Source organism: Hydra vulgaris, chromosome 15, assembly GCF_038396675.1.
Source record: "Hydra vulgaris chromosome 15, alternate assembly HydraT2T_AEP".
Classification (NCBI taxonomy): Eukaryota; Metazoa; Cnidaria; class Hydrozoa; order Anthoathecata; family Hydridae; genus Hydra; species Hydra vulgaris.
The window spans coordinates 9,002,501-9,016,064 of record NC_088934.1 but is presented as its reverse complement, the minus strand read 5'-3'; the positions used below and the strand labels follow the sequence as shown (position 1 = coordinate 9,016,064).

The 13,564-nt window shown below is 27.4% G+C and overlaps 1 protein-coding gene across 2 annotated transcripts in view; it reads left to right on the top strand.

The window, feature by feature from the left end:
* Nucleotides 1-3,173: 3,173 nt before the first annotated feature.
* The window catches only part of LOC136072041 (ATPase WRNIP1-like), a 38,804-nt gene continuing 28,413 nt past the window's right edge, over nt 3,174-13,564 (top strand). For both annotated transcript variants that reach the window (XR_010644290.1, XM_065820018.1), the window contains exon 1: nt 3,174-3,932. Coding sequence is in view for 1 of the 2 variants with exons in the window: in XM_065820018.1 (XP_065676090.1) it covers nt 3,276-3,932 (657 nt within the window). In the remaining variant the exon portion in view is untranslated. The remainder of the gene's footprint in view (nt 3,933-13,564) is intronic.

The following is a 13,564-nucleotide window of genomic DNA, read 5'->3' as shown; positions in this document are numbered from 1 at the left end:
GAGAAAGTACCTGTAGATCCAGTATTGTTATTTCAGCGTATGAGTATTACTAAAACATTTAAGGAAGAAATTGAAAAAAATTTTGAATATGGATTAGCCCCCTATCCATTATCACTGTTTGATGAAACTGAAATGCGTAAAACACAAAAATCAGCTCTTTACAATTGCTTTGAATCAGTGAATATTACAATTGACAACGCAAATGCCAGTTACATCATCGATGGAGGATATTTATTACACCGCGTTGAGTGGGATCGAGAGGAAACGTTCAACGTTGTTTTTGATAAATACATTCAGTATGTACATAAATATTTTGGTCATGAGGTCCCTATAGTAGTATTTGACGGTTATACTGATTATAAAAAAAATGTTAAAGCTGCAGAACAGCGTCGTTGAACCACAAAAACATCTTCATCTTATGATGTCATTTTTGATCAATTAATGACGGTTCCAACAAGCCAACAGCAATTCCTTACCAATACTCACAACAAGTCTTGCTTCATTTTAATGTTATGCGAAAAGTTAACAGCTGCAAATATTATAGTGAAGCAAGCTGGTAATGACTCTGATGTCCTCATAATTGAAACAGCCATAGAACAATCCAGTACATCAAATACAACTATCGTTGTCGGTGAAGATATTGACTTATTAGTACTACTGACTGCAAGAACTCCAACTGATTAGATTATTTGTTTTTTGAAACCCGGGAAAGCTCAATAACCAACAGAAATATATTCATCAAAAAGTTTATTTGCTTATCTAAAATGTCAAAATCGTATCTTATTTTTACATGCAAATACTGGCTGCGATACTACATCAGCATTTTTCAGAAGGGGTAAAACAACGGTATTTAAATTATTTGAAAAAAATGGTTTAACTAATTATGTCGAAGTATTTCAAATGATCGACTCGAATCCACAAGACATCATCACAAACGGGATTCTTTTTTTGCTAACTCTATATGGAGCTCCAAAAAAAATTGTTTGCATAGACAAGTATAGATATTTAAGTTTTGTAAAAAATATACGGAACAAAAAAAGAGTGCAATTATCTTGTCTTCCTCCAACATCTGCTTCTGCTAGTCAACACTTATATCGAGTGTATTATCAAGTTCAAGTATGGCTCGGCAATCAACTGGACCCAACAGAATGGGGTTAGAATTTAGTAGGTAATACATTGGAGCCAATTCAAACTTTACTTTCGCCTGCTCCAGAAAAACTTCTCAACACCATCTTTTGCAGTTACAAAAGGGGTTGTTGTGCAAAACGTATTTGCAAAAAAGTTGGTTTATTGTGTTCACCAATAAGTACTAATTGTCGAGGTCAGTCTTGCTTCAATATTGAATTAATTTCAACAAATGAAGATTTTGATGATGTTAATGATGAGACAGCTGATGTATCTTTTTCACATTTCGAGCTAGAAAAAGAAGAAGAAGTAGAGGAGGGAGAAGATGACAAAGAAGTAAAAGAGAAAGAAGATGAAGAAGAAGAAATAGAAGAAGAAAAAAGCGAAGAAGATATAGCATACTATTATATGTAATAATATATAGCAATAATACTAATATATAATAAATAAAACATTATTTATAGATTATGTTGAATAAGACTTCTTCAATTTTAGGTTTGCAATATATCAGGAATAGTAATTTTTAGAAAAAAAAGTATAAAGACAATTTTTGTAGATTATTTAATGATCTAAAACTTTTGAGATAATAATCATGCCAGAGTTTCACATAGAACTCAAGCGTACATATAGTTACTTACGGGTGAGCAAACACTGCGCCAAGGGTTCAGACGGAACATAAATTACATATATATAAATTATAAATTACGGGTTTTTGAAATAAATTATAGAAAACTACGGGTTTTTGAAATAAATTATAGTAAACTACGGGTTTTTGGAATAAATTATAGTAAATTACGGGTTTTTGAAATAAATTATAGTAAATTACGGGTGAGCTAATACAATAACCAAAGCAGCTTCAAATATATAACAAAAAAAAATTAGATACTACTATAAACATGAAAGATATTATACAGTAATGATAATAGGTAGCTCCCTTCTTCTAGCTTTTGCTTAGAAAGCAAACCCTTAAAGACAGCAGGATATGCAACAGGTTATTCTGGATTTCATTTTACCAGTAGCAGGGCGATCGTGGTGGTTATACGCCTGAGGTGACAGTAAAACTTTAGTTACTTCTAGAAAAACTTCTAACAAACCATGAGAACCAACTTTCAAAAAATAAATAACTTTGTATAAGTTCTCTGACACAACCTTCTTGCTATGTACTGATTAAGGTCTCTTTTGCTTCAAAGTAGAAAAAATTAAAAAAAGTAAGAAATTATTTATTTAAATACTATTTAATAGTCTGTAAACCTATTAGATTGAGAAATTATTGAATATTCTTCAAGTTATATTAGGTTTTTTTGAGAAATATAGTCAGCTAGTCGGGTATTTGACACTTTTCAGTGTTGGGTGTATTATAGTTTTGAGAAACTTTTTTTTTTTTAAAATATTAGAAGCCAGTCGGCGCTTTTTAAGGACTCCTCCCCCCCCTCCCCCCTCCCCCCCATCCCCCCACCATTACATTTGTCGAATCGCCTCTGGGTACTCTGTAGTTTTGCTCCCTGTTTTTTAAAAATTTCAAATTCTGGTTGATTATATTTGATATATAGCCGCTGATTAGATTAGGAAAAGTTTTAGTCTAATCAATATAAACACCCTCGTCGGAATCAATCTACGGGGTCAGTCTATTTTTGTTGGCGTACTTCGCAGAAATAAAACAGAAGAGTCATTTTCGAATCATTAGCCGCGATAAACAGAACCACGTGCTTAATTTGTAACGAAAATAATTTTCTAATCATATTTACTGTTTCAGTTATCGTGGTAATGCTGTATTTCTGTATCGTGTTGTGTTATTGTTATATAATTTATATATATATATATATATATATATATATATATATATATATATATATATATATATATATATATATATATATATATATATATATATATATATATAATATATATATATATATATATATATATATATATAATATTATTATGGTTTATTATGTATAAAATCTAAATGAGTTTACTAATGTATAGAAACATTTTATCTAAGCAAATTTAGTTTAATACTAATAAAAATTTTTTATCTTAATGCTATTATAATTAGATTTTGATTTTAATTTGTATCATCTGCTGTTTTGTATCATCTGCTGTTAAAGATCTCAAAACGTTATAAAAATGCTTTAAAAAATTGATTAAAAATGTCAATTCAGTGCCCTATATGTCTACAACACGTGGTGCAGACTGATATTGAAGTTCATGTAGAAAAATGTCTTGAACCACAAAAAAGAGAATCATATACACTTAGACAAAAAAGTTCTTCAATTGTTCCTTCAGATGTAAATTCATTCTTTAAAAAAAAAACTCCTATTAAAAGAAAATCAACAGAAAGAAAAGATTTTGAATCGAATATAAATGATAAAAAAAAGAAGAAAAAAACTCCATTAATTAATTCAAGTACTCATGCAAAACCAAGTGTTCGTGATATATTGGATCACAATAATAACAATGTTTCCAACACAGAGTTTGAATCATTCTTTTCTTCTAATGAGGAAAAAGAGAATAAATCTCCTGTTAAATTAGAAGCCGATGGAAGCAATTTTAACGAAAAGTTTGATGAAAATAAATTTTTTCCCATTTCCCCAGACTCTTTTAAACCCATAAAATATAAAAAAGAAATTGGAAAATTGAAATCTCTGCTACTAGGAGACATTCCACTTGCAGAACAAATGCGACCAAATAACTTTGATAATTTTTATGGTCAAAACTCTTTTGGTGCTAAAAATTTGCTAAAAGAATTGTTTATAAGTAATAAAATACCATCATTACTTTTATGGGGACCACCTGGATGTGGAAAGGTAAGTTCATTTTATTAATGTAGTAATGGTTAAATAAAGGTTTATTTAATCTGTGTCTATCATTATTTGTGCCATTAGAATTTAGCTTACAATCAGTAGTATTTGATATGTGACATTGAAAATTTTTAAAAGTTTTTTTTTTTTTATATTTAATTTGCAATTTTTTTAAAGTAGCTCATTGATATATTTTTTAACACCTAAAACAATCAATTATTACATTCCTTCAAATATACAGATAAAAGTTATCTGACATCTAATTTACATATAAATATATCAGATATATTCCAATAACTAATTTGTGTAACTAAAAGGTTCTTTATGATAGATCTATACTATTAAACAATCAGTCTATCTCACTTTTAGATCAATGTCTAAAATGCTTGGATATTGAAACCACCTGATCCAGAAGTTATTTTCAATTACTCTGCTTTAAATAAATAATAAATTAAAGTCATTAAGTTTGTATTGCATTTGAAAATTCATCTTTCCATATCTAAAGAGCATATTAGACATGGTCTGCTATATTAATACTAAATGGGCAATTTAGCTAGAGAAGCTGCTCAAAATATTAGTGCTATAATAGCTCAAGCTATTACAGCACTTAGATTGAAAATTGATAATGATGATTGATAATGATTGATAATGATGATTGATAATGATGATTTATAATGATGATTTATAATGATGATTGATAATGATATTAATGCTACATGGGACCTGGACTTTAACTTATTACTGCATCACATGCTACAGCATCAAATTGGTTTAAGTGTTTTGATAAAAATAACTTCAAGTTAAAAGATGAGTTCAGCCTGGATATCTTCTGGAGTTGGATTTTGGCCAATTAAAAGAGATAATTAAGTGTGACCCACTGTAATCTTTAGTTATAAATAAGAAACCATGAACTGCTCAATTTTTTTAACATAACTGTCATCGAAAGAATTGTCAAAGTAAATTTTGACTACACCATTGAACTTTTTCAGTGTGTAAATAAAGGGAACAGTTTGAGAGAATGCTGCTGGGGTAATCTCTCCAAAGCATCCACATTCTTCAAAAGCTTTCTGCACTCATTTGCAGGCTGTTGTCCACTGCAAAACAGCAGCTGCTTAATGTGAAGTAAAGCTAGGTATTTAAAAGTCAAAATATTGGGGAAAGATTGTAGAAGAGGATTTACAACTCTAAGCAACAAATAGAGCTCTTAAGTACAAAAGATTCTTCAAAGGCATTAATGAAAGGTGAATGGGCTGAATTCTTGTCTTCTCAATGTTTATTCCTATACCTGAAAATCTTTCATTTTTGATCCAATAGTGCTTTATTTCTGCACTTAACAAGTTTTGGATACTCTTGAATAATACATTTGTAAATTTTTATTATTATTTTTTTATTCACATTTACTCTTAACAAGGCTGCAAGCAACCAAACAAGATCTTGCAAGCACTTAACCAAGCAAGATCTGAAAGCACTTAATAAGATCTTTTGATGCCATGTCACAAGTATTATTAGCCAGCTTCATATCACAAGTTAAAACAAAAAGTTCATTAAGGTTCAACACTAAAACTTGATTGACATTGTTATAGTTTTCTTTTAGATCTTCAGTAATGCCAATTAGTAACTGACTTTTAACACTGGAATCTTTTGTCAAAAAATTTGCGAGAAGTAGTTTTAAAGGGGGAGATTGCAAACACTGGAGTCTTTTTCCATAATTAAAAAGCTTCCTTTAAGGAAACCACCATCAATTGATGGTTTTACTAGTTTTAAAATGTAGTTATCGGAAATGTTTCTGGTTTTAAGTACTTGCTGACAAAGCAATTGTAAGTCTTTGCAGTGATTAACAAGTTTAGCTATAGGATTTGTCCCTTAGTTATTTGCAACTTTGACCCAGGTTTTTGTAAAATAGTTTACAAATTTTCTGCTCAAGTTTTTTTACACTAGAATTTGACAGCCAATTTGTATAGCGTTGTACATGAAAAAGAACTTTAGTTGTCAGTTGCTCTGAACCCTGATCTAACCCTGAAGTACTCTGCCATCAAAAAAACTCGAGGCTCTTAGGAGCCATTTTCTGAGAAAACCAGGCAAAGGTATCCTTCAATCAGGCTCAATTTTTTATTTAGTAATGCTGATAGGGTAAAAAAGAAGTTCCTGAGTTATAGTTGGTCAAACTTTTGACCTTTTAACACTTTGGAAGTCATTATTGTGATTTTGTGATTTTGAAACTAAATTTAAAGGCAATGAGACAACTGCATCCTAGACTTCATTTTATATTAAGGATGTATATGTAGAACTTTAAAAAGTTATTTTATATTAAGGAAGTATATGTAGAACTTTAAAATAGTTGGTCAAACTTTTGACCTTTTAACACTTTGGAAGTCATTATTGGGATTTTGTGATTTTGAAACTAAATTTAAAAGCAATGGGACAACTGCATCCTAGACTTCATTTTATATTAAGGAAGTATATGTAGAACTTAAAAAAAAAAAACTTAGGAAAACCCTTTCTTAACCTAAAAATTATAATCTGAAATTACACATTTTTGAATTTGGGGCCTACTTTAAATGCATTTATCTCAAAACATAAAAGGTTTATGCAGGGTATCTTATCGTTTTTGGAAAAGATATCCCATTGTTATTATTTTCTTTTTATTAAACATCGCTTCCAACAAGGCTGCAAGCATCCACTAATTAAAGTTGAAAGTTACTGATGAAGATTGTAGAGCAAGAAAACAATTGACAGACAACTTAAAGGATTGCAAATTATATGAATCAGGAAAGCAAGATGAAGGAAGCGAATTCCAAAGAACTGATGTTCGAGGAAAAAAACTAGACGAATAAGCGTTTTTGGAGCACTTAGGAACAGTCACTGAAAAAGGATGAGACTTAATTGAATGACGAGTAACATGAGAATGAATTTTAGTAGATGGCACAAGAGACACTAGCTCTTTAGAGCAGTGCCCATTGTAGTATTAGTAGAAAAGAGAAAGAAGCAACATTACGACGATGTGATAATGGTTGGAGGTTGGCTGGAAGAGCAGGTCCAACTATGTTTACAATGCGTTTGCAATTTTAATGTTATAAATTAAATTTTAATTGGTTTAAATTAATTTTGATTACAACTATGTTTACAATGTGTTACAATTTTAATGGTTTAAAAAAATTGAGAGGGTATTGCTTACAAAAATACTTAAGTCATCAAACTGTCAAAAAATGTTTTAAATAGCATTCAAAAATCATTCATTATGAGAAATAGGAAAGGTCCCAAGATTAAATGTATATATTTTCTATTACTCCTTAATACCATTCTTTTAATTCTTTTTTTTTTAATCCTTTTTATTTGGTGTCCCTTGGAGATCTGCTGCCCAGGAAAAACTATTCCTTTTTATTCATGCATATGTTAAATGAGAATGTTTTGCAAAAAATTGCGCTGATTAAAAACTAAAGTAGTCCAAAAAGATTACCCCTCGCCATAGCCCAAATGTGAGGACAATCAGTAACTAAAATACTTTTTTACTACCTTATACTAATTTAAATTCATCAATAGCTTTTAAATTTCATTTAATAATCATTTAGTGTTAAATGTTATGGCCATGTAAAATAAAAAATATTTTGGGATAAAAAAAACTTTACATGATCATAACTTTCGAACACTAAAAGATAAATAAATGAATTTAAATTTAGTATAATTAGCAGTTCTATCATCCCACTGAAAGATCTCCTGGGGTCATGACATTAATTCATAGAAGAAAAAATTAAATTGAAAAACAATTTTTTTTTGTAGTTATTAAGTTGAATTTTGTTTTTAATAAGTTTATATTTAATGTAAGGTATATTCATTATGAAAAAATTAATAGAACTTTTACATTATTATATATTATTATAAATTTAGCAAACATTCTTTGCATTCACATTACCAAACATTCATAGACTCTCCTTATAATAAATAGTTAAAAAAGTTTAAAATATTTTTCATGCTATTTTTTCTTCAAGTCCTTTTTAAGATTTTTTATAGTGAATAACATACAGTTCTGTTTCATGTTGTCTGACCTGTAGCCTCCAACAAAGTCCTTATCAGTTGTATATTTTTTTCAGACAGTCATTGACACATTCAAGCTGCTCAATAACCTTTTAAATATACCAAATGTTTGACTGACATCATTCTTGATCACACTTTTCACCTCGTCAAAAGGAATTTTAACCATCTTGGTCAGGATCCAACTCTAACAACCTACAAGTTCAGTAAGCACCGTTGACCTGCTAATAATCGTTAGCTTTGGTTTACTAATATAAAACTGCTTAAGAACATCACACTCAACCAGCTTCTTCCACATTTTTTTTACCTCTTGAGCATCATCTGCTAGGATCAGCATGAATAACTGTTTTAATAAATACTAATCATGACAAGCCTTGTTTTAAATAAAAAGTGCTTTACGCAATAGCCTAATGTGAATTTGGCGTCATAAAATTCTCTTTATTATTTTTTTTTAAAAACATTAACTTTTTTAAATTACTGCATTGATATTAATTACCACAAAATGAGTTAAGTGTTATTTAACTTCTTTTTTTCCCAATGCTTTTATTAACTCCTCATCTATGTTTGTCTGTGAACATCAAATCTTGCAATCAATTTTTGAGTCACTTTCTGATAATAGATTTTCTTCAAATTTTGCATACATACTCTTGCTTGATGACAATACAATATTCAATAATTAGTTTAGCAATAAGTCAATTAATTTAGTTAATTTTAGTTAAGTTTATTTTTTATATGGAAAGAAGAACAATGATTTTTAAAATAAGTATATTAGTTGTTTCCAACTTATACTCATGTTTAGCTTATTTGGATAAGGTGTTGACTTCGTAAACGCAATGTCTGTGGTTTGAGACCCGCTTCTTCCTGAATTTTTTTTGTTTTTTTACACATGCATACAGCGGAATGTTAACAAAATAAAATAATAATATCAGAAAAATTGATTGCATAATTTGGGTTTTAAAAATTCATTTTTAATTTTACTTGTTACTATAAGGATTATAATTAATCTAAGTTTATTTTCTTACTTACTAATATAATTACTTGTTATAATTACTCTAAGTTTATTTTCTTACTAATATAATTACTTGTTATAATTACTATAAGTTTATTTTCTTTTATTTATTTTTTAATATTAATTAATTAAATTTAATATCACATTTTAAAAAATGTTTGATATTAATAAATTGCTTTCTTTTCTCAACATTTGCATAAATGAATTAAAATATGTTAAATTTTTGAATTTTTAAATGATTATTTCTTAAATTTCTAATCGTGGCTTTGCAACTACAACTTATATTTTATTTAAAAAATTAGCGAGTAACTCATAAAAAGATAAGGTTAATTTATTTGCTTTATTTATTAAAAGTTTATTATTTTATAAACTATTTTGCTGTGAAAGCAAAGATTGTTTTTCCAAATATCATTTATTAAAATTATATTTTAATAATTTATATAATTTATAATATATAGTTATATATTATAAATTATATAAATTATTAAAAAATAATTGCTACGATTTAACTTGCGTTTAAAAGAAAAAAGTTTAACTTTTTTGTGCAATTTTTTGTTGCAGGTTTTTATTTAAAATTTAATTTTGATTAATAAAAAAATGTTTAAGAAGGAAAACCAAAAAAGCATTTGCAATAAAAATGAGCTAATTTTTTTTTTTAAGAATAAATAAAATGTAAATATTGAGCAATATTTAGCAATATTTTTGAATAAATTTGACAGTTAAGTTAAACCTAACCATTATCTTTGATTTTAATAAACATAAACATATTTTTTAAATTAAAATAAATTATATATTTTTAAAATCAAAATTAAGTTATATGTTTTTTTTATCAGAATAAAATTATATATTTTTATTAAATTAAATCATATATTTTTTATCAGAATTAAATTATATTCTTATGATTTTTACTTCAAGCTTTAAGTATTAGCATTTTTCAAGCAAAAAAATCAATCATTACAATAAAATAAAAACAAAATAAAAATAAGTTTATAATTTTATTTGAGTTTTTTTCATTAGTAAATAGCACTTATATTTAACATAATTGTCATTCAAACTTATGTAACAAATGTTTTAACATAATCGTCATTCAAAAGTTAATGCGTTTTTTTTTTTTAATTAATTACTTCTTTTAACTTACTGCTTATAGAATAATTTAAAAGTTAAAAATGATAAAAAGTTGCTTAACCAAAATTGCTTACTACTTACGTAAAATCGCTTAAGGCATACATAAATTGCTCTACAAGTAATGCTTTAAAACAAGGCCTGACATGGTGACAACAAGGACCTGTTTTAGTTTTGGGTAGTGTTCCCTAATTTCAAATGATGATTTAATGGCAGTTAAATCTTTTGCATTTGGCTTGTCCATCATATAGGATTTTAAGAACCAGGCCTCATAACATATAGAAATATAGAATGCTGCTGTCTTAAGCATCTTCTTCTTTTTCTTATTCATTACTTGTGCTACCAACTCAGTTATACTCATGGTCAGCAGATATATAGCATCTGTCATGAGCCATAAGAATCATATAATATTTTGATAAGGAATTCAATGCTGTTACCCATTCATGAGTGTTTGACATGGTACTCATGGCAGCCATTACACCCAAGTTAATGGTGAGAAAGAGTCACAGCACTTTTTTTTATCAAAAAATGTGAGCAAAAGTATATGCAAATATCTAATTTATGTAAACTTCAAATCATGTAATGTTAAAACATATATCAAGTTTTACAGTTTTACTTTTACTTTAAAATTGATTTGCGGCAACATCTCTTTAATTTTGATTTATAGGATTTATTGACTGTTTTATAAAGTCTTTTATTTATTAAATACTTTTAAAACTTTCATTGAAGAATATGCCTTAGTGAACTTAGTGGTTAGGTTGCAGCATCTAAAGTGGGTCGCCGTGGTTCAAATCCTTGCTTTTCCACTTCTTTTTTTTTTAATTTATCTATTTATTTTTTCTCGATTTTATAAAAGAAAAAATAAAATATTTTTGAAGTTCATTAGATATTTTTATTGTTATAAAGTTTCCCTTTTATATAAAAATTGCATTACGGCGAAATCTCCTTAACTTTGATTTCAAGCATTTATTTGCTGTTATATAAAGTTATTTATTGCATTCTGCCTTGTTTTTTAAATAGTATTAAAAATTGTCAGTTTAGTGTGCCTTAGTGGCCAAAGTGCAACGTGAGAGTTCAAATCCTGTGCCTTGCATATTAATTTTTTTAAATCTTTTCCAATTTTCTAAAATACAAATTAAAACATTTTAAAGTTCTGTTGTTGATATATAAAGATATAATATGCTATAACAAATAAAATACTTAAAGTATAAATGTGGTTAGGTAATTAGTTAAGATTACTTGTTCAGCACAAATTTAAAAGGCACATTTTTTTAATAGGAAAAAAGATTTAACATTCCAACTTTTATTTTCTTCAAAATTAAATAGCGGGGGGAGTTTCCTAATAAGCTCTGGATAGTCTGGAAAAAAATCTAATAACAAACTTAATAGAAACTTAATAAAGAAAAAAATAAGTCTGTACCCCTTTTTTTATAGAAGCTTACAATTTTACAATAAGAAGTTATTTTTTAATAAATAATAAGTATTGAACATTAGCTGTTAATTCAAAACAAAGATTTGACAGATTTATTTTCTATCCAGTGTTTTACAGGAAGACATGCGATTGCACGTTGTTATATGACCAGGCAAATCACATTTTGCTTTGACAATTTGACCGCAGCTGTTTCAAAAAACATTTTAAAAATGCGCTAAATGAAAAATATTTTGAATTATACCTTAAGTGAAATAAATTATATCAAAACTTTTTAACAAAAGTTTTTATATTAGCAAAACACTTTTAAATAAAGTAACAATTTACTGAGAATGATTTTTTTTAAAAATTATAATTGACAGTTGTATATAATTTTTCAAATTTATATTATATTAAATTATTTAAGTATGCATTGCAGTGCATGTGATGAATAAAATTGCCCAGCGCAATATTTCGTGCTCGTAATACTGAAACACGATATCAACGAGCGCAGTTATGTGCGCTCGACATCGTGTCTTCAAGAGCGATATTCAGAGTTGGAAATTGGTTGCCATGGGGTCATCCATAAATTACCTACGCAAGTATGGGGAGGTTGTCACTCAAAAGCATACCAGTGTGTACAAGAGAAAGAGTGGACGATTTTTTGTTTGAATTTTTTTCATGTGAAGTCCGGGAAATCAGACAAAAAAGCTTTGGTTTTTTAGTTAATGCATTTGTCTATCTAATATGTTACTGCAGCTTTGATGTTAAATAAAAACAATGAAATATCACCATTTACTAAAAATGACAATTGAGTTTTGTTTCCTATTGAAGTTGAATTAACATGCTTGATTGTGGACATTCTAAACAACAGAAATGTTTTCAATTTAATTTAAATTAAATAATAGTTAAAAATAAAAAAAGATTAAGAATATTTATTTTATTACAATAGATATGTAAAAAATTAAAAACATTAAAGCAAAAGAATCTTACGTTTTCACAAAATCTTGTTGATTAAAACTTTTGATTTTTCAAAATTCAATCAAGTTTTAATTTTTTAATTTAATTTTTCTATTCTCATTGGAATGAAATGTTTTGAAAATAGTAAATATTTTATCTGTTAGCATTTATGACTTCATAACTTTCCATTCATTGTTTGTACAAAACAGTAAACTGCTTTTTAATTTAAACTGTTTTAATCAAAAATTATCAAGTGAATAATTTTTTAAATACTTGATTATATACTTTAATATATATTAGATTCATACTAATATAATAATATATATTAGTGTAAGTATTAATATGCTTATAAAAATTTAATAAATAAATAACTTATATACTGATGTATATTTTAAGAAATGCGTTTGCGAAAATAGTGACGTTACATTTTTTCTTTTGTTGTTTGTGAGCAAGCTTCTAAAAGTTTTTATTCAAAGTTATGTAACAAATATATTGGTTATAGGTATTGTTTATTGAAAGTTTTGTTTAGCTTTAACTTTTTTAATAAATAGACTTTAAATATAAGCTTATACGATTCAAAAAGTATTTGATATTCCAACGTTTTGATGTTTTTGAATTTTAATTATAATAGTCATTAACTAATAGTATGTGATTAAACTTGTACGAAATCAAAGCTATAAGTGAAGTTTTAGTTTAATAAATTTTTTAGGCTAAATATTTAATTATAAAATATTTATAAATATTACATTAGATATTTATAAATATTGCGCTAGATGTTAAATAAGCCATTTAAGTTTAGAATTTTCATTTCAATGCGATTCAATTTGGAATTTTCAATTTATATGTAATTCAAAGTAAAAGTTCTAGTTAAGCTAGGGTTGCCAGATGTCTGGCAATTACGGAGGAGAATACAGCACCAAACCTGTAAAAATAAATCTTTTTACTGTGTTCTCCTTTGTAAAAGCCGACATCTGGCAACCCTAAGTTAAGCAAAGTTTTTTGTCAAATGGACCCTAAAGAACTATATGGGTGGGCGAATGGTTTGACTTATACATATTACAGTACGATTAAGCGGATAATATGATAAAGTTCAACTGGAGTTTAAAAAAA